This window comes from Rhea americana, unplaced genomic scaffold (assembly GCF_003343005.1).
Source record: "Rhea americana isolate MKP2758 unplaced genomic scaffold, rheAme1 scaffold_57, whole genome shotgun sequence".
In the NCBI taxonomy this organism is placed as follows: domain Eukaryota; kingdom Metazoa; phylum Chordata; class Aves; order Rheiformes; family Rheidae; genus Rhea; species Rhea americana.
In genome coordinates this window covers 5,098,578-5,118,897 of record NW_028186723.1, presented here as the reverse complement: position 1 = coordinate 5,118,897, position 20,320 = coordinate 5,098,578, and the positions used below count along the sequence as shown (strand labels likewise).

Sequence of the window (20,320 nt, the reverse complement as noted above, 5' to 3'; positions counted from 1 at the left end):
AGTAGAAGCCCAGGCACTGCTGATCAGCTAGTTTCCCTTTTACAGGACTTTACAGGGTCAAGACCCTCTCTTCCTTATCCTATAATTGTTCATAAAAACAAAGACATATTTTCATTTAGCAAATTACCTACTGCTGCTCTTCTTTRACAAGAGTAAGGAGGTTTTTGCCTTGTCCAGCTAACCTCTTACAGCAAAGAAAGAAATTGGAAATTGTAAACATGGTTTTTATGGTGTGTATTTTCTGGAAGAAAGGAGAAGAAATGTGAATTCAGATAAGAAAACTACTGCTGTTGCTGTTCTTCATATTCTGTGAAGTATATTAAAGGGATAACAATACACATCAGCCATCCTATTCAGTAACATTTTTAGTACCCAGCTGTGTCCAAATATAAACTGTAATGGCATATGGAGACCATCTTAAGGGCCATTTCAAATCAATTTACTTTTATATAGCGTCTCTTGAAGTATCTCAAGGTACTTTACAGAGAAAAAGAAAATAATGAGCTAGTGATTTAGTAGAGTAGGGCACAGCAGGAAAGTAAAAATGATCCATAGAAATGCATAACTCTACTTTAAAAGTAGCACTAAAGTAAGCATATCTCATTGCTCTTACATTACAAGAAGCCAGGTAATGAAGCTGAGTTCTGTTTAACTTAACTGTTCTATGAAACAGTGAGGGCTTTTCCATTTATAGATGGAATTGGAACCTAAATCTGAAACACTCCCATTCAGCTGTTGAGATTAAGAAAAGCCAGGAAAGAAATATTTGTGACCAATTCATATTAACAGTTTTACCATCCTATTTCTCAACCTCAGAAATTTTAGACTTCCTGTGGGTTGGACTTTTGCCCTCAGGGCTTATTTAGTCAAGAAGGCAGTTTTAAGTGCCTTTTTCACGGAAACTGTTAAAGCCTCTCTGAAAGAATCAAAGGTCAGCAAGACTAGTCAAGAAACCCTTGATGTTACCAGTGTGGCAACCATTGCACTACTCCTTTTAAGCAAAGGCAATCTTCAGGTGGGTTTGCCTTCAGAGTATGGTGCTGAAATGGCACACGCCCTGTTGGTACGAGTCTCTTCCTGCTAACAGACAAGGCTGTTTCATCAGCAGTCTTCCCTACATAGCCCTTGAGGAGTAGCTTGCTCACAGCAGGACTTCTTGGAGAAGCAGGTTAACGATTCTTCATGGCATGTGTCAGGGTGGAGGCATCTTCAGCTACACTATACCTCTTCTATGAGTTTTCTTTCTCCTGCTCAACACTCAAGTGAAGCTCCTACAGAAGCCAGTGAAAAAGCTTGTATTTTGGCATCTTTACTATATAGATCACATGTAGCCCTTACATTTCATTTCCATCAGAGTCAAATAGTTCAGAATGGGTCACTGCGTATGCATATTTCAATTTACTTCAGACAAGAGAGAGGAAATACTAGTATCTTCCTAGGGAGCAAGCAGGGACACACTTCTGCAGTGAGGCCCTGTCTCCACTTTCCCCGATGAGGCTCAGAGTTCCTACATGTCATTTCTCCAAGAGGTTTAAACTACCCACTTTCCCTTCCCCATACCAGGACAGACTCAGAATTTGTAGTCCCTGTCACTTATAGGTCAAGGAGGCTGTGAAAACTGAATGGAAGCCTGATTTGACTTATGCTGTCCATGTTGTGAGCCATGAAAAGAGGCAGTTAGATCTCTTCTCAACTGCTCCAGTGAGTGTGCAAAGGCAGCTCAGGATGTTAAAGCTGAGTAGAGCCTGAATCTTGGTTCTTTGAGAAAGTGCCTCCCTCTTCAACAATCTTGGGAAGTGCTGAGTTTGTTTAGCTGCCTCAGGATTGATGCTAAATGTTCTCAAGAGAAGTTATTTACCCAGGAATTCACTGCTCCCACACATTTGAGTTTGCCAACTGTACAGTGCAGTACAGTAACACCTTGCAGACAGTGGCTGTGTGAGTCATGAGGTTGTAAGTACTGGTGTGATGTCTATTCATCTGGGGAAATGTCTTCTTTTTCTTTCTGCTGTGCAAGTAGTGTATATTTTATTAAATAAAGTGCATGTTCCTTATGCAAATGAATGCACTTTAGAATAATGATACACTGACACATTGTATGTTAAATATGTATGACATTTAAACATCTAAGTAAGAACTAAAAATCATTTATAAATATTAAAGAGCATGAAGTCTACTTTTTGTTTAGATTTTGCTTCTGATCCTGCACTTTTGAAAAAATATTCTTCATATCATAAATCTGAATTATCTGTCCAAGAACTAAACCTGTAATTTTATTCCATCACTCAAGCTGTATGTCACATTGTTTTTATATCTAGACAATGAGGTTCTTCAAAGCACAGACATACACCTACTTAAAAGAAATGTTCCTCTGAAAGCAGAAGGTTTGGGAATCAGTACTTCTTTGTATCTTTCAAGGGACTGATAACTAGATGGAGAAATCTAGCACTTAAGGAAAAAAGGATTTCTTTGCTTGCCAGGATGATATTCCATTAGGACATTGGAGTCTAGATTCATCCCTATTGACTGCAAGCATGTAACCTGTCTTAGAATCTGTCACCCTGGATTCAGTGAAAAAGGAGACGGACAGACAGAGACCTCTGATGGCTTCATACCTGCCTTTTGGAGGCTCTTGTTTCTCTTTTCTGACTATAAACAAATGTAGTTCACCTAGACTCCTAACCTGAGTACCCTAGTTATGTATCTAAAATAAAAGAAATGAACACATGCCTTGCTCTAGATGTTTAAGTATGTGTGGAAGGCAAGCCCTCTATTAGAAAATCTAGTGGTCAATCCATTGCTACGGCACAGTTAACTTTACCTCTAGGAAGCATTTTCTGCTATTTGTAGAATGGCATAGATATCCCTCTGGGAAAAAACAGAAGTTTCCCATTGAGAAAAAAATTGCAGTGGGGCCAGTGCAGGCACTAAAGTATCACCCGAAGGCAGGCAGTTTTAGATAACAAGTAGCATAACTTCTTGTACCCTTCTCTCCAAAGATCTTAAGGTAATTTGCAAACACTAGAGAAGTTCCAGAACACACTGTAGATATCCTGTGCCCATTTCACAGGCTGAGAAACCAGCTACCCAGGTCATATACAAAGTCTGAGTACAGCAGAGAAATTCTAGCTCCAAAGTACTAGCAAATTACTTCATTGTAGCACCATCTTTTTTGCTTGTTGAAGAACAAACTGCTCTCAGACCCATCTGGTCTTCACATTCGTTTCGCTCACAAGCTATTTCTCCTGCTCTGTGGCGTTATTGATAAACAGACCGGGATGCCATAGGACAGAAGTGCCATAGGACAGCAGTGAAGTGCTCTGGTATCTGGAAACCTGCACAAAGACCAGCCACGCTTAGCTTCAGCTGAACAGTACTATCCTTCTCTCACTTTACTAGCCCTGATGTCAACAAAATACCTTTCCTCATTTCCAGATGAAGACTAAGGCAGCGGGAAATATCTTCCCTCAGTATTTATTCTTTTTTCCTCTGTTGATAGAAACTTTAAGATAAATGGTCATCTCGGTGGATTAAATTGCAGCAGAACTTCATGCCCCTAATGAACGGGCAGTAGGAACCCATACTGGCAGTACTAAATGACTGTACGTGAAACTAGCCAGGCTCAGTAAGTGAAACCAGATCCTCAAATGCAGTCTGAGATAACTGAAAGTATGCACTGAAATTTATTGTAGGAAAATGACTGACTGGAAAAAAAGTGGTCTGCTCTGCCCCTACACCTCCAAAACATATTGTACCATTTAAATGCGTTAAAAGGCCATTTGCCAAAAACGTAATTCATTTTCCCGAAGGTCAAATGTATTTCTCTTGTAAAACAGTTGAAGCAGCAATTGTATGTCTTGGTTACTCTTGTGAAAGCAACTTAGGAAAAAGCCTAGGATTGCTCTTATGTTTGAAGTTGGATGTTTATTGCTTACTGGCAGTGACTTTTGTGCAAAGGTTAAATGCGGTCAGCAAATGATCGAAACCCAGAAAAGAAGGGTTAGTCCCAGTGCCGCCAGTCCAAAATTCCTGCAGCAAACTCGTAGTTCTGTTCAGAGTGCCACCCTGTGGACACAGTTGCTACCATGAGCTCTCTACTTCGTACAGACTGGAGTTGAAATGGTCGGGAATTGGTAGCAGTGGAAACAAAACTGGTTATATCATCTCTCACTTCCAGAACACACYGTACCATTGCAATCTCATATGTCCATGTTTATTTTGGGTCAAACRGTGTGGGAAGGGGAGTGAATTTTCCTACCAATATACAGTGTCTGTTACTAAAAAGCCAATTTTGCCAATGCATCTGAAACACCAGCTCTTTTGAACAGGATAGGAAATAATTGTAGCATCTGCTGATAACAGCTCTCTTCTATAACAACACAGATGTAGAGTTTTCCACATAGAAAAGAGACTAGAGAAGCCCCTCTGTTCTTTCACAAATTGATTAAGTCCTCATAAGCTCAAGTTCATCTTTAAGAGTCGACTTGTGGACTGAAATGTAAATTTTTTTCTCTCCAGTTGTTTGCAAAAGACTTGCAGTTTTACTCACTGGAGACTCTCACCATACATTTTAGGACTCTGGTTTGCAAAGCCTGTGTAACAATCTTGTTTAGCCAAGGTGTGCCTTGCAGCATTCCTTCAGTAACACCACTCTGGCTGCCCCTTACCTCTGGGGTGAGGTATTTCATCATGATTTCTTTTCCTTTCTCTCCCAGCTTTTCATCTGGAGCAATTTCATACTCTGCCTGGAACGGATATAAAGAAATTGTCAATATTTGCACTCATACTTCAGCATTATAACTTCATTTTGGATATGGCTTTAACTGAATGATCTATCTGAAGAACCTAGAGGATAAATATTATTTTCTGCTGGAAGTAAAACATGTACACACAATCTTATTAAAAAGCTTCCACTATATTTTGATCAAGTCCAAGTGATGTGTTTTATGAGATGATACCTTTTAATTAAAACTCATACAATTTAATTATTTTATATTTTATAGCCTTGCCAAGCCAGCGTTTGGAAAACATTCAGTAACAGCAACTTTATTTGGTTCTGCCGACAGGGAAAGTGGATGAAGAAGGTAAAACTATTTCTCTGAGTAACAGAGTCAGTGAATTTTGTTAATTCTCACCAAAGGTGTTTCAAGAACCAGTTGAACTCTTTCAGCAGATTGTCTTCTTAGTAGTATGTGCCCTTCCTATTTATGTGCATCTTTCCTTTAGTCTAAGAGTCTGTTTCAAAAGCAGAGATTTGCCTATCTCTTACAGTGATCCTTGATTCAGTTCCTCAAGAAGGCCGATCTAAGAGTATTTTAGGGCCAAGAAAAAACAGTGGAGACTGTTTAGAGAAATAGACAGTACAGGCAAAAATCCCTTTGACTTCTGTGCATTTGAAAAGAAAGCACCATATTCCCCCCACAAAGTTCAGCTACATTTTAAAATTCTGACTATTCTATGTATTGCAGCACTCCTGACCTTTGATGAGTTTCAGGACAATGTTTATGTAAGAAACAGGAATTATTACTTGTGCACCACTAAGACAGTAAGCATTTTAGCTAAAGTTTTGGAATCATGGAAGGCATTCATAGAAAATTTGAATCTCAAGGGAGGTAGTACCTGAAAGATAATGACAAATTCTTAGAGACATGCTTCCTTGGCACTGCCTAGGATACCAGGCATTAGCCTTAAGATCAAAAGATTTTCCAGAAAAAAGTCAGCTGAAGAGTTTTTATGACTGCTCACATTAGAAATAGGATCCCAGAAAATCCTGCCAAACCAATTAAGTAACCCAGTCCAATACGAGCTGTCTGAGATGATAAATGAGGAGGAAGTTAAAAAAAAAAAAAAAAAAAAGAAAGAAAGAAAAGAAAAGAAAAGCAGACTGAACTGGCAAACACCTGAAAGACTAAACTTCAGAACTGTTGCCCGCTTTAAGACATATATACTGTTGTGAGTTTGATACAATAAATCTGAAGGAAGGTTGCAATGAACACCCTAGCTAGGCAGACTTAGGAATGACATGACATTACCACAAAGTAATAATACTGCTATTACTGATCTATCTGGCCAGTGCTGATTTAGCTATGGTAGCTTATGCCTAAAGCTGCATATTTATACACACACAGAACAGGTTGCCTGAATAGTTTAGAATTACAATCTGATTTGGTTTGGGAAATGACAATGACCACAAATAGCAGAAAAACTGATGAGAAATATACTGAAAGCTCAAATCCTCAAGTGCAGTACTTCCCTTTTAGTAACCATTTTGGGGATGAACTGATTATGTTCTCATAAAACTTAATACAAGGGTTTAAAAAAATCTTTCATCCAATTTCCTGTCCATTTAGACAGTATCTGAGTACGGGTCATTACAGCTCTCAAAGCATAAATACTCTAGAATGTTTACAGCATCTTAACAACATTTTTCTTCATGAATCCTTGCTAAAGGATAAAGCAATGGCAAGTATCACAGAAAGAACAATTTTTAAAAGGTCAAAGAAATTACATCTTATCTTGGCACAGTTATACAAAGGTCACACACAGGCTAGGTGTTTTCCATCTAAAAGAAAACTGGAACAATGTGTTTTAATATGAGAAAATATTTGTCCTTAAATGTAACCTTCTGTGCAGGTGACCGCCGAACAAAGAAGCAGATTTTACTGGTAACGTCTCAGCATGGAACCATCTAGGCACTACCGAGCCCTCAATTCAATACTATTTAGAAATTATCTAATAAGGATCATGCTCTCTCATTCAGTTGCTTTTAGATTGAATATTCTACCATACCACACTGAAAATGCCCAAAAAAGAAAATGGACCAGCAGATTCCATAACGGATCTATGTTGATATCGAGTGTTGGTCTGATAGGCCCCATTATCCTGAGCGGTGCAGAAAAGAGATGTAGAAAGCTGAATATGCAAGTATGCCTGGTAAGTGTCTGGTAAGTATCAGCACCTTGTCCTGGAGCTGGCTTTGTGTAAATACAGGATTGCCATACTTCGGAAGTTAAATACTAAACTGAGTGAGCCAGGATTTTAGCTTATGTAAGTGGAAGAAACATGAGTCTTCCAAACAGATCACAGATTTGAATACCCATATTTCATACATTCAGTGATGTCCACATATAGATATTGGCCCATCTCAAATTGTTTCAGTAGTCTCTTGACAATTTCAGATTGCTGGAGATATTCATCAGCCATAACAGTCTTTGATGATTGCAGTCATAAAGGGTTTTAAGTCAAGTATGCCAGTGGCATATATAATGTTCATCCTACACTAGATTTTGGAGCAATTSTGCCAGAAAGCTGTTAGCTTTCTCTTCAGATGGCACGGTTATTGATACTCACTAGATCTAACATGAAGATACAGACCTTGGAAAAGCTGCATGTGATACGAAACACAGTACACAGTTTGCCTAGCAATACTGGATTCTATTAACTCTCTAGTAAATAAAAAATGATTCAAAATATTTCATCTGCCATTCAATGTGCATTATGGGATTGTAAAAAAAATTTTATGTCCTTTTGCCAGAGGTATCCTATTATGTTTTCGTCTGATCAGAGTTGTAAAACCATAAGCAAATCAGGAGAGACCTCTGAAGAGGATAGAATTTTAGCAGGAACTGGATCAATGTTTTGAAAACGCACTTCCTAATGAGACTCACCACATGCACAGCTAAATGCAGTATGTTTTACACACACACACACACACACACACACACACACACAATTTCTAGTTGGGAAGAAATAAAAATAAAGTTTAATTATACTTGCATTTTACATTCTCAAAAAACACAAAACTGTAGTGGTGAAGGTAGGAAGCATCAGAGCGAAGATGTGAAAAGGAAATGTAAACTCTAACACTGAACAGTGTTGACAGAGATAGAGATTTAACTGTAGTGCAAGTATTAGAAGTCTATTTCACTTTGATTTTGTTATTATTCCTCCTTTCAGTGCCATTTTTTTGCTATGTAGCAATAATATTGGTACACTTTCAGCCATAGATTGTTATTACAGGAAGAATTACACAYGTACAGAGACAAAGTGGCTTCCACATGTTCACTCTGCCGCATGCCTGGGAAGTGTACCAAGGTCCTTAACTCTCAATCTTCTGCTTAAATCACAAGATACATCCCCTTCTTCCACAACACTCAAAAGCATGACTACAGCTTGCAAGTCCCTAATTGCTAGAAATAACATCATTAGTTAAAATCCATGTGGAAAAAATATTTTCCATTATTCCTTTGATGAATCCAGGCATGTGTTTCAAGGCTTCTGCTCTGTAGTCTAATAGCTTCTCCATGCCCTAGTTAGGTCAGACAGGGCCCTATTCATAGCTCATAAACGAGGGGAGGATTTATGATCACTCTGGCTGCATGGGACGAGCTGCAGGGGGAGGCTCTTTCTGTGGGCAGGCACRGATCCTTCAGCCCGAATGGCGAGAGGATGTGGGCTGGCCGCCATTTGTTACTAACTTTTCTTTTGGCTGCTGTTTCTGAAGCAGCAGTTACTTAGGTGGATCCTGTTTCCCTAGAAGCAACCTTGGCTGAAAGAATGCATGGGGGTGAGAAGCGCCCTTCCCTCCGGAGCAGCTGCCCGTGGTGAAAGGCCAAACTAGATGGGATGGGAAAATGCACTTCCACTGGGAACAGGAGCAAAGTCCAGTCTATGGCCTTGTTGGGGAAAGGACCATGCACTGGAGGGATGGTAAAGCAACAAGTTCAGGGACTGGTCAGTGATCATGACCTGCAAAGAACATTGCCAGAGCAACGTGTGAAAAAGTGCTTTGGATGAAATTCTGCTTTATTGGCTGAGACATGGGACACAGTGGAGGTTCACATCAGCAACCTTAATTCTGATACTTCATTTCATCAGGTGTTCGCCTTTTGACTTAATATTCTGTGAGCTCCTCTCTGGGTGTATGTGAAACTATATGGCTTAAAAATATGTGAAACTTGAAAAAACAAAACTAAGGGATCACTCCGGAGAAGGAGGTGGGCTGTCTCCCACAGCAGGCAGCTGCCTGTTGGCCTGGCAGAGCACGGTACAGCCACAGGAATTGAGTCCCTTCTACCTGCCAGGAGACGGAGATGGAATGGTGGCTTCCACCAGTGTGGTTTCAGGCTTCCTGTTAGAAATCAGATGGTGAAGCACAGGAGCTGATGCTATGATCAGCTTTTGAGGTTTGCAGGAGGCTATCAGCATTTTGGTCTCAGTTTTATATCAACATTTTCCTAGTTTCCTCCTGTTATCCCCAGATGCTCTACCTTCTGCTCCTGCTCACTCCCTCCTTTCATTCCAGCTGCTGCCCCGTGATTGTTCCTACACTGTAGCAACTATCCTTGCACTTGTCTCCTGTGAAAATGCAAAATATCTGACTGAAAATTGGAAGGAAGAAACCAAACAGCTTGGATTCATAACAACTCACATTCCCAAATGAAAAGTTAACTTGAAAGCACATTTTTCATATTTAAACATAGGCCAAAAAGAGCCCTTTTGAATATTTAAAAACAATTTTTGAGTTGATGAATTTGTTGGTATCAACAAACTGGCATTTTTGATGGAAAAAGGCTTGAACAGCTTTAAGACACATATATACAGATGGTTTATATGCCACATAAGAGACTAAATTAAATTAAATCACTCTAACAAAGAGGCAAGGTTTTTACAAGTGACATTAAATGGGTGCTCGTTCATCCTTTTGCTCCAGATAAGTGTAATATCTAGTGAAGCATTCAGCTGAAAATTCCACCTGAGGTAACCATATGTCTCACTCCCAGTCCTGGTACCTGCTCAAAACCATCAGAAACAACCTAGAGAGGCACTAGGCTATTTTCCTCCACAGGTTGTACTTCTTGGTGACTTCAGTGTAAAGAAATACAATGTATGGCTGCAGCTTTACAGGAAAATCCTCTCCTTGGTCAGAATTAGCCATAGCCCCCTCACAGCTCCGTCCAGTTAGACTAAATCTGGTCTACATTATTATGTTAAAAGCCCTTCCCTGAAAAAGAAAAGAAAAATATTAAAACTGATGCATGGGTAGAGGAAGCAGGAAAGGGAGTCAAGAAGTTTGCAGTAAGGTTTTGCCTTTATAAGGGCACACCAAAATGAGACGATAGGACAGAGAAATGTCAGGAGCTGGCACCTCTGGGAACAGTTATTGCTGAGAAGGGGATGCAGGTAAGAGGTCCCTGCTGAACTGCAATATTCTGGTACTGGAGGCACAGTCTGGCTGAAAAGGAAACATACATTGCTAACAGGTTAGCTGCTTACTGATCTGCTTTTCAGCACAGGAAATGTATCCCAAAACACTTTAATTTAATGGCTATCTTTCGACATCTACAAAGTTGTACGACATGGCTGAAATATTTGTAAGCATAGCAAAGTATGCTTTAGGGCTGTGTGTGAAATCTTTCCTTAGAGTTCATAGGGGAGCTAATTTAATCATAAAAACAGCTCCATTTAACATCAATAGTTTATGCTTGCATAGCTCCAATATGAAAGGCTATGTAAGAGTTTGGTGAACTATAATACGACAGTTTGTCTTTTGCTTATTTGCACACAGATAGGCACACAATATACATGACAACACATTCATATAAATAGGGACAGGTTGTAATCATCAGGACTTGTTACTAGATATTTCTACCTAGCTAAGTCAGGACCCCGTCATGAAATGGTCTGCACAATATCCATAATGGGAGATGGCCTTCTGTTCTTATCATCTTACAGTATATGATAGGGGAAGGGATTCGTGTTGCCTCATTTCCCAGAGAGGCATCCAGGGCCCAGACGAACATGTTGACGGCCACTCATTGAACCCACAGCCAAAGTGGCAACAGAACTCTATACTACACTGCACTGCTAAAGTCTGTAACTCCCCATTTTTATCACAAACGTTGGGACTTACTGCTCACAAACCACATATCTTCGTAGTCCATTTTACAGCTGATAGATGGTGACTAACTACTCAAACACTATTCTCAGACCACATGTAGAAACTTTGTATCCCTGAGCACTTTAATCTCAATTATGGCTTGAAATTGAGCCATAATTTCAAGTATTCAAAGTATTCAAAAGTTTTAGAGGTAGCTGGCAGAAACACACCTCCACACGTGCAGAGTGCAATGACACAATCCTTTCTTCTTCAGAAAGCCAGCCTAACATCAACTGCTTTAACGGTACAGACAAAAAAMCAGATGTTGCTAAAATGAGATTTGCAGGAGACTATCAGAGTAGGAGACTGTAACAGCCCAGGTTAATTATTTCACCCAACAGTTGAAATAAATGTTCAGCAAAGTGTGGATTTTTTTCTATTTATGTATCAGTAAGGTAAATGTGTGAGAGAGTTCTTGCAAAACTTAGTTTCACCTGAGTATGGAAATGGAGATTATTGGTAGGTTGCTGAGTCTGACACAGCTTCTAGTCTCCTACCAGGAGCACTGATTTGTTGCTTCCCTTGCAGGCACTGGTTAAAGAAATTGGACTAAAAATTGTGAGGCATTGATTTCTGGCTGCTGCAAATGACTTACTGTGCGACCTGGTAAAAACACTTAACCATGCTCTAAGCTTCACTTTCTCTCTGTAAAAGAGAGGTGGTCTTACTTCCCAACGAACAAAAAGCCTTGTGAGCCTCTGATGAACAGTTAAATATTTTTCTTTATTACTTTTTCCTTTTCTTATATTACATAAAAGCTAAGTTTTGCATCCCATGCTAGAAAGATAACTAAGTCAAAGAAAATGGAGAGTCTTGGCTTTTTCTGCTCAAGGCTTGTTACAGCAGATGGTCTCTAAAAGAATATATTTCACACTCCTGGTGGTCTCAGAATAGGCTGTAAGGTTAAATTTCTGGTCTCATTATAGAACTTTTTTGCCTAACGTASGACTTGGCCTGAATCCCATACTCTCTCAAAACAGTGTGATCCCGCTGGGTGAATTTCAGTAGCAATCATCCAATTTAATGGTTAAGGGTTGTGTTGCTAGACATTAATATTGGACAATACAGGGATTTTCACTGGCTTGGAGCAAACTTATACAGAATTTGAAATCAATAAACAAAGGAGACTGATGTTAATTAGCTTGAAAAAGAAGGGGGGGTAAATATTCAGACCTCCATGCAGCTAGACATTTTTTTCATGAACTGCTCATACTGCTAGTCTCAGCCTAACGGGGAATAGATCACTGGCCTGCACTGAAATACAGTAGAGGTACTCAGGGCAGTTCAAGCCTGCAAAAGCAAGCTGAGGGTGTGTGCAAAGCACACCCTTATGATTGGGGGATATTGGTCTAGGATTGCATGGGCTGGGAGCTTTTACGGAAAGCCAGGCTGTGGCAACCTTTCACGGTATTGGTGTCACGTACGCCGCGCTCAGGCTGGGAGCACAGTGAGCTTCTGCGTTTGGCATCACTTCGCACGGCTTCAGGAGGATGAAATGACACAGTGCCCTAAATTCCAGGAGCGAGGCCGGGCGCCGGAGCCCTCCCGGTTCACCCTGGAGAGGCTGCCGGGCAGCACTGCGAAGGCGACCGTGCAGCGTGGTGGAGGTTATCACGCGGCGCTCGGAAGCTTGTTGCACTGCTGCGACAGGAAGATAAATAGCCAAAGGGGGGAGAGTAACGTTTCATTTTGCCCAGACTTTATTACTGTTGTCAACTTAAACTACGTTCGGAGCACACGTCTCTGACCACATGTGCGTACAGCTAGCACAATGTGGCCTTGTTCTCCGTAGCCCCTACGTGCTACTGGAATAAAAACGTGATGACTGCTACTACTACAATAAATAGGAAAAGAATTGTGGCTCACAGATGCCCCAAATTCTGTAACTGTAACCCTTTCCAAACTGAAAACAATTCCTGCTGAAATAAAAAACACATGGGAAATTTTTTTTTGCTGCCTCCCAACTGTTTTCTACGGCTTTCTAAATGGACAACCACAGTCAGTCTCCAGAGGGCTGCAGGCATCAGACTTTTTGTGGTGATTTTGTGGTAGTGCCCACCCCTGGACTGGTGTGTGGCATTTAATCACTGGCAGACACCTGACTAGAAGATGACTGTTTGGTGCAGGATAAACCCACTCAGTGTATCTGGAACATGCTTCTACCTGCCTGCCTTCAGCATAGCGGCACAACACGTTTGTCAGATATAATAGTTTTGTGGACCTGTTTGGTTAAGCCCTTCTGCAGAGGGAAATCGCTACCAGCACCAGGAAGGTAAGATGGAAGTCATGATCACCCAAAAATCTCTTCAAGAAATCTTTCTGAGCTKCTGTGCAGGCATTTATTGAAAGGCTACTTTTTTACCCTTCAGAGATAGGAGAGTAAATGCTTTAGATCACATAAAGCTAAACATGATACTTTCTGTTGAGGTGAATGGAAGAAAGTCCTAACAGCATGATTTTGGATGTATCCCCTGAGAAGAATTACCAAGTTTCATCTATGCGGTGGGAAAGTCCAGACATATGAGTTCCCTTCTCAGGATAACACCACTGTGAAAGGTATTCCACAGTCAATTATATATTCTGTTTTCAAAGTAAGTGCAGTATAGTCTGTACCATGAATTCTATACGGGTCCCTCGGTCTAGGCATTGAAGAGCACAGTGCTGCAGTTTATCAATATATGCACCAAATGCATTTTGGAAAATYAACTCCTCTTCTGGTTCATCTGTTAAGTTGATTGTGTACTGTTTTTGACCACTTCGTGCCATGTAACTCTATAGACTGTTAAGCAGAAAGTGGAGCATTTTTCACCTGATGCAAAAGGTATATTGCATCATCATTTATTACTATGGCAGCATGGAGACTTTATGTCTAATATAACTAACACTTTGAGCCAAATGGCATCTTTCTTTAGTACTGCAGTAAAACATCCAAGGAAAAAGCCAATTTTACAATACATTCCTATAATTCTGCAGTCTGTCTGTGAAATCAAACTGCTGAATTAGTACAAGAAAAACAATATTCAAAGTATTATGATTTGTGCTGAGATAAAAATGCAAAATAAATTAATTTTAATGGCACTTTATCCAACACTTTCAGTGAATAAGATTTACTACAGATTCTTCAATACTAATATAAACATTAAGTGACCACACACCCTTTTCAGAACTCTTAGATCTGCAACATAAATTTAGTGTAATCCTAACAACTGCCTACAGCTGAGAAATAGTGATCTCAATCAATGTACTTCTAAACCTTGTGCTTCTGTTTCCCTATTTGAAAAACATGGATAACAATTGGGACATCCTTTGTATATCACACTGAAGTCTACCGATGAGAAGGTTTGGAAAGGGCTAGATACTACTATTCTCATAATCCTCACCCTCTCCTGTCAGGCCATGGGTGGTCTTTCTTTCCCTCCCAGTTCCTTCCTGCACTTCAGGCTTCATTGGCATCAACGGGCACTATTCACACCAGCTTGGTTGCTTGTACCTTGATGCTGTAGTGAGGCTACACAACCACCATGCCGGAGTGCCCGTCCTTCTCCCTTTCCAGCAGCTAGGGCTCCCCGAGGCTGGCACGGACCCTGTGTGCAGCACTGCCCCTCCATCGAGTGAGGGTACGGCAGCCTCTGGGAAGCTGACACGGTCAGTCCCAGTCAACAGCTTGCTCAGATGCATTAGATACAAAATCATATCCCATTAAACAGGGATTTCTTGAGATCATGGGACTCTTTCAAAGAAGTCTTTTGAGCGTGGAGTTACAGAACGACACTAATCTGATCAAACGAAGCATTCTGGCAGAGCACAGTGCATGAAAGGTTGCCGTCACAGGGCTGAGGCAGCGACCGCTATGCCTTCAGAGCAATGCTTTATTTCTCCAGTGGTGCACTTAAGTTCATTACCAAGGAACAGAGTGCTGCAAAGCACCGCAAAATACCACAAGAATTGACTTACCACTGAGTCAAGGAACCTAATGCAGCACTCAAGCTCAGGTCGAGTTTCACAGAACTGCCGAAAGAGAAGCCTTCCAATTGGCTGCTTTTCGCATATACTGCAGTAATCTCTCTCTAGAGGCAATAAAGAGAAGAAGAGAGGCATGAAAAATCTGAAGAGCTGCTCTCTGCTTTAGGGTTGATTAGGAATTTAAAACATGGTAAGTGAGTGCAGAACTATGACCCTAATTAGAACTCCCTTCTCCTATCTTGTCTCCCCCTCCATTTCAGGTATCAAAGTACAAAAATGGCTTTAAGAATCAAACATGACAGGCTCAATTTTACAGAGATGATATAGGTAAAAGCCCCACAAAAGCCATTCGCTATTACAAAAAGATAATTTCAGATTTCTCCATGCTAGAATTATAGGTACTTTATAGAGGTACCACTCAGACTGGCAGTGTTTGTGRGAACTTGAAAAGCCAATTACAAGGCCTTGAAACATGAATCTATACATTAAAGAGTAGGAAAGGTGGAATTTGTGTTGACTTTCCTGGTTCCTTCCCAGATATGCACTAAAATGAACCTAATCTCTGGAAAGGGTAAAGCCATTCTCTACTAAGTGATTATTGCAAAACATGCATTTTTACAGGTTTAAGAATTTCTGCTATTTACTTTTTGAGCATTAACCAAAGCATCAGTCATATGGCATCCAGCTACTGGGTTTCAGTAACAACACACACCTTTGTAGAAATTTATTTTTCCTTAAATGAAATTTTCAAGCATCATTTTCTGGTGCTGGACCTTCCCTGCATCCAGACCATCACTTTATTAAAGCAAAACGTCCATTATAGCTACCAGCTGCAGGAAAACACGGGAAAAGGGCAGGTATCATTAACTGACACCGTACTAGTACAAATGAAAAGGGCTTAGGATATTATTTTGGCAGAAGCAGCAAATCCCTCAGGCTGTTTGGAGCAGAAGTACTCGCTCAAGCACGTTATTGCTTTAGAAGCACACACATGTCAAACAACATACTGTGTTTCCTTAAGCGTTCTTCTCACCACCCTCCTCGCTGCCATATGGCAGTTACTGTTATTATGGAAACAACCAGCTTCTAAACACATAACATAACACTGCAAACAGACATACTAAACCCACACAAGTTGTCAGTGCCTTGGTTACTTCTCTCTCAGGCCTGGAGTAACTTGTGCAATGTCTTTTATTCCCCCTTTAGTTTGTCCACTCCCTCCCTTCAGCTCTGTCCACTCCAAAGAAAAAGCTGCAGGCACAAATCTGTGAACAAACTCACATTTACCATTCAGACACATAGCAGGAGGGTTCATTCATCACAGCTCATACCCTGAGGTCCATGCCCCTGCAAAACCAGGACATCCTCCCACAGCAGAAAAACTCTGAGATACCAAACTTGCTCACCTGCAGCTAGGCTGCAGTCAGGTTTTACACAGGAGTGTGATGGCCCGAGCACTCCCAAAGTCTCCCTCTTACAGAAGGAAGGACAACGCTTGCATAGTGCTTTACCTATATGCAGGTATGGCAGCATTTCAGGAACGGTCCTCTGAAGCACCTACCCAGTTTCTACTGGAGATGCAGATTGGGATTAGCTGGGCTGTGCTTTTAATTCAGTGTGATCCTGCTCAGGTCCATTTTGTACAATGGACATCTGGTACAATGTACCAGAACCACTGTGTGACTGGTATTGCCAGTCCATTTTAATTAGGATTTCATTCACTCTATCTAGAAGATTGCAGTGTTTTGATACCCTCTAACAAATGAGACTGGATCTAAATCACTGTTTTAATCTTAACTTGACCTCTAGCCTATCTAACTATCAGCAGTAGGCTTGTGACACTGGTTTGTTTGCATAAGTTGGAGCCTCTAGCTTGGAACATCATGACACAGAGATGTGCAGCGAGAAAGCCAGGAGGCTCAGTTTGACACTGAGCAGCCTTGGGGTGTCCTTGCAAGTGTTACAAGTTTCTGCCATTTGACCAAGTAGCTTTTTTAGCCAGAAGGGAATCTCTTTTCTCATTCTAGTGGTAAGCAAAGGAGTTCAGTAAGTGCCCAAGTGAATCAAAACAGCAACTTACAATGTTACAGAGCCATGCAGAGCCAGAGCTTCTGAGGCCCAGGCAGGCTTTCCTGGCAGCTCTGAAGGAGGAACTGTATCTATCTGATGCTGCTTTACACTATGTTGATTAATTAACTCTTCCAAAGATACGAATAAAATATACACCCTGAATGTCTGTTGCACATAGCCTTTCTTATCTCAGAAATCAATTCTAAAAGCCCAAATCCACAGTAATCTTTTTCAAAATTAAACRGGAAGTGCAAAAAATGTGATTTCTTAATCTGAACTATAGATATGTTTTAAAATAAAATACAGACCAACAAACACATTTAAGCAGTCAATTTGTCCTATATTTTCTCTTTTATGTGTTAGTTGATGCAAAGTATCAATTTTGGTGGTACAAAATGCACAGCTAGTTTTTCAAAGATTTTATAGTATGGTGATACTCACTGTAGCAAAGAGGATTCTCTTCTAACTAAAAAGCTAGAGTAGCAGCTAAATCAGCATGCAGATTGCATACTGAATAACTATATTTTATAACATGCCAGATAAAGAAAACAAGAAGCTAAACACTATTACATATGTGGATAATCTAAACATAAAGATATGAGCACAGACTTTCTTTTACAGCATATAACTTGGCCAACACACAAGAATGGTGACCCATTTGTAATGAGGAAAAAGGAAATACCAGAAATAATCTCTGAAAACACAAGAGCCAGAACAGTTCCCTGGAGCCATCCACTCCTTGGTAATGTTCACTTAAGTGCTGGATATACCAATACAGACAATAAATACATGATGTAACTGTTTTCATTCCTAGTAGGTGACACAAAATATTTTCTTAGGCCCTGATCTTGCAATTGACCTCACTATGTCAGATGAAGGATTCTGCTCATAGTTAATTTTTCAGATACCCGGGCCCTGAAACAGATTGAGAAAGAAAAATATCTCAAAACCAGACAGAAGAGGTAGGTAGTTTTGTTGTTACATGGAAAGAAGGAAAGCAAAGGTGTTCTACCAGCACAGCGCACTCCAGAGACCTGGCTGAAGCATCCTACCCCTCGCTGCAGACTGCCGGCCACGCAGGGAGAGGACAGCGAGCTACGCAGATAACACATTCAGAAGGCTCGCTGGGGTTGGGGTTAATTTCTGTGTCGTTCTCAGCTTGTCTGCCAGTATAAATATCCATCCAGTTTCAAAAGTTTAAAAAATAGAAAGAATGATTTCCTGAGGAAATGGAAATGTTAAACACTTGGAAGTGAAACCATATACTTAAGATGATGAGGTGCAACTAAAACAGTTCTGAGAGAGATATCTTTGGTCGGTAGGCCCTCCTGCTTCAGCACAATTCTGTTTAACACCTGCAAATCACTCAAAATGGAGGTGAAAAGAGGGGTGGGTCAAAGCCCAAGAAAAGCAGTCAGTTCTTACTGACTCTAAACTCCTTATTTAGAAAATATAACTGGCAAATTTTGTGGGCATGCAAACGAATTATTTATCTTCCCACATGAGCAACTACACTAATTAATATGGATCAGAATATTTATTAAAAGGTATTATGCAAAATGCTATAATAAACACTCTAAACACTATTCTAAGTTCTATTGACTCGTTTTTCTCTTGTTAGCTTTTATATTAAAGGAGTACTCTAAGCAGCACTCAACACGTAGAACATACCAAAGTCATTCCCCTGCAGCAGCTGCACCTGTCTACAGATAATGCCATCATCATTCAGAGTCTTATGGCTGAAAATATCACCTCAATAATTTTGGAGAGAAACAATAATCTGCAGAGGAACAAGGTCTCTCCTCTTCCATATTTGCAATATACTTCATGATTTTGCTGGACTGAGTGGTGAACTAGAAAAGTGGGTGATGATGCTTGGCTGAAAAGCAGTCTTCTCTTGATGTGTTTTCATTCAGGATTTATTGCAGGTGTCTAAGCAAGAAATGTTCCCTCAGACCACTACGGAAAGCTGTACTTCTGTTTCTGGACAGAAGCCCTCTGTTTGAAAGGCTGCTAATCCAACACCTGTTATCAGCTGGTGAGGCTTCCTCCTGTAAAATATCTGCGAAGAGGTATGAGTTTAGTTTAAATCCTCTTGCTTTCAAATGTACAAAACCCAGGAATATCCGTTTGGCTTTTTGGTCATTACTGGTGTGGCAAATGATTGCACTTATGTATTACCTATTAAGTAGCATTTTATTTTCCTCTCTAAAATAATGTAATCCTGAGAGAAGATATTTCAAAGAAATACATGGAGAATCACCATGAAGACATGCACCATCTTGTAACACATTAAAATTTGGATTTGATCTCAGGATCTCTGCTCCCCATAGCAATAAATCAGCCTGGATTAAAACTGAATAAGATCCAAATGCAATGTAATTCCACTTCCTAAAAACTTCTGAATTCCTAGAAATCCAAAAGTGCATGTGGGGAGAATTAATTGTTCATTTTCCTGTTTATGCTCAATTCTCAAAAGGACCCACTATGAGAAAACATGTTCCTTTTCCAATTTATCCTTTAGGACAAATCAAAGTGATAATCTTTCAAGCAGACATTATTCCACGTCTACTATTTGTCTGCTGCTGTATTCCTCTGGTCTCCTTCAATTCAGAATAACAAACAAGTATACCAAAGTCATGGAAGAAAACATTSAAATATAAGGGATCCCTCAATCCTTACTCTCAGGTCAGATAACAGGAAGCTGTATCAAAGCCAGAATGGGCTATCAGTTAGTTTGTAGCACTCTTATCACAGCTAAAATAAGACACCCCCCCCCGGTGTTTAGGCCTGTCAAAATGATTCCACCAGTCCTGGCATGAAGATGTTTCAAAATCAGAACAGCTTAATTGACTTCTCCCTCAACATTCAAATTTGGGGGGGAGGGTGGAATTTTGCCAAAATAGATCCTAACCAGCCCAATCCAAATCTAAAATCACCTCTGCTTTTTTTACACATCTCTGCTTTCTACATATAAGTTCTCTTACAGGGGCACACACTGGAAAAGAAGACCAAAGGAGGAGCTAAACCAAGATTAAAAAATATGAAGCACAACAGAACCAAACAGACTCTTACAGCCCATCTCACAATATGCACTTTTAGTAATTTGCTTCTTTTTGTTGAAAAAAAGACCAAAGACTTTAAAGTATACAGAATTGTTGGTTATAACCCTTGTTAGGGTACTAATGAATTACATCTTTAAACAATGAATTACCCTATTTAGAGAGATATTAATATAAAACACATTTTTCATTTAAAACTAGTAAGTCTAACAGTTGTTTGTTAGACATATCTAATTTACTTACACATATATGTTATAATTTACTACTGCTCTTCTCCAGCCAAATG

The 20,320-nt window shown here is 40.1% G+C and overlaps 1 protein-coding gene across 1 annotated transcript in view; it reads right to left on the bottom strand.

Moving 5' to 3' along the window:
- GRK5 (G protein-coupled receptor kinase 5) overlaps window positions 1-20,320 on the bottom strand; it is a 117,744-nt gene that overhangs the window by 43,456 nt on the left and 53,968 nt on the right. Inside the window, exons 4-5 of the mRNA XM_085319104.1 lie at window positions 14,894-15,006; window positions 4,668-4,745 (exon numbers count right to left, since the gene is read on the bottom strand). Of these exons, the coding sequence (XP_085175230.1) occupies window positions 4,668-4,745; window positions 14,894-15,006 (191 nt within the window). The remainder of the gene's footprint in view (window positions 1-4,667; window positions 4,746-14,893; window positions 15,007-20,320) is intronic.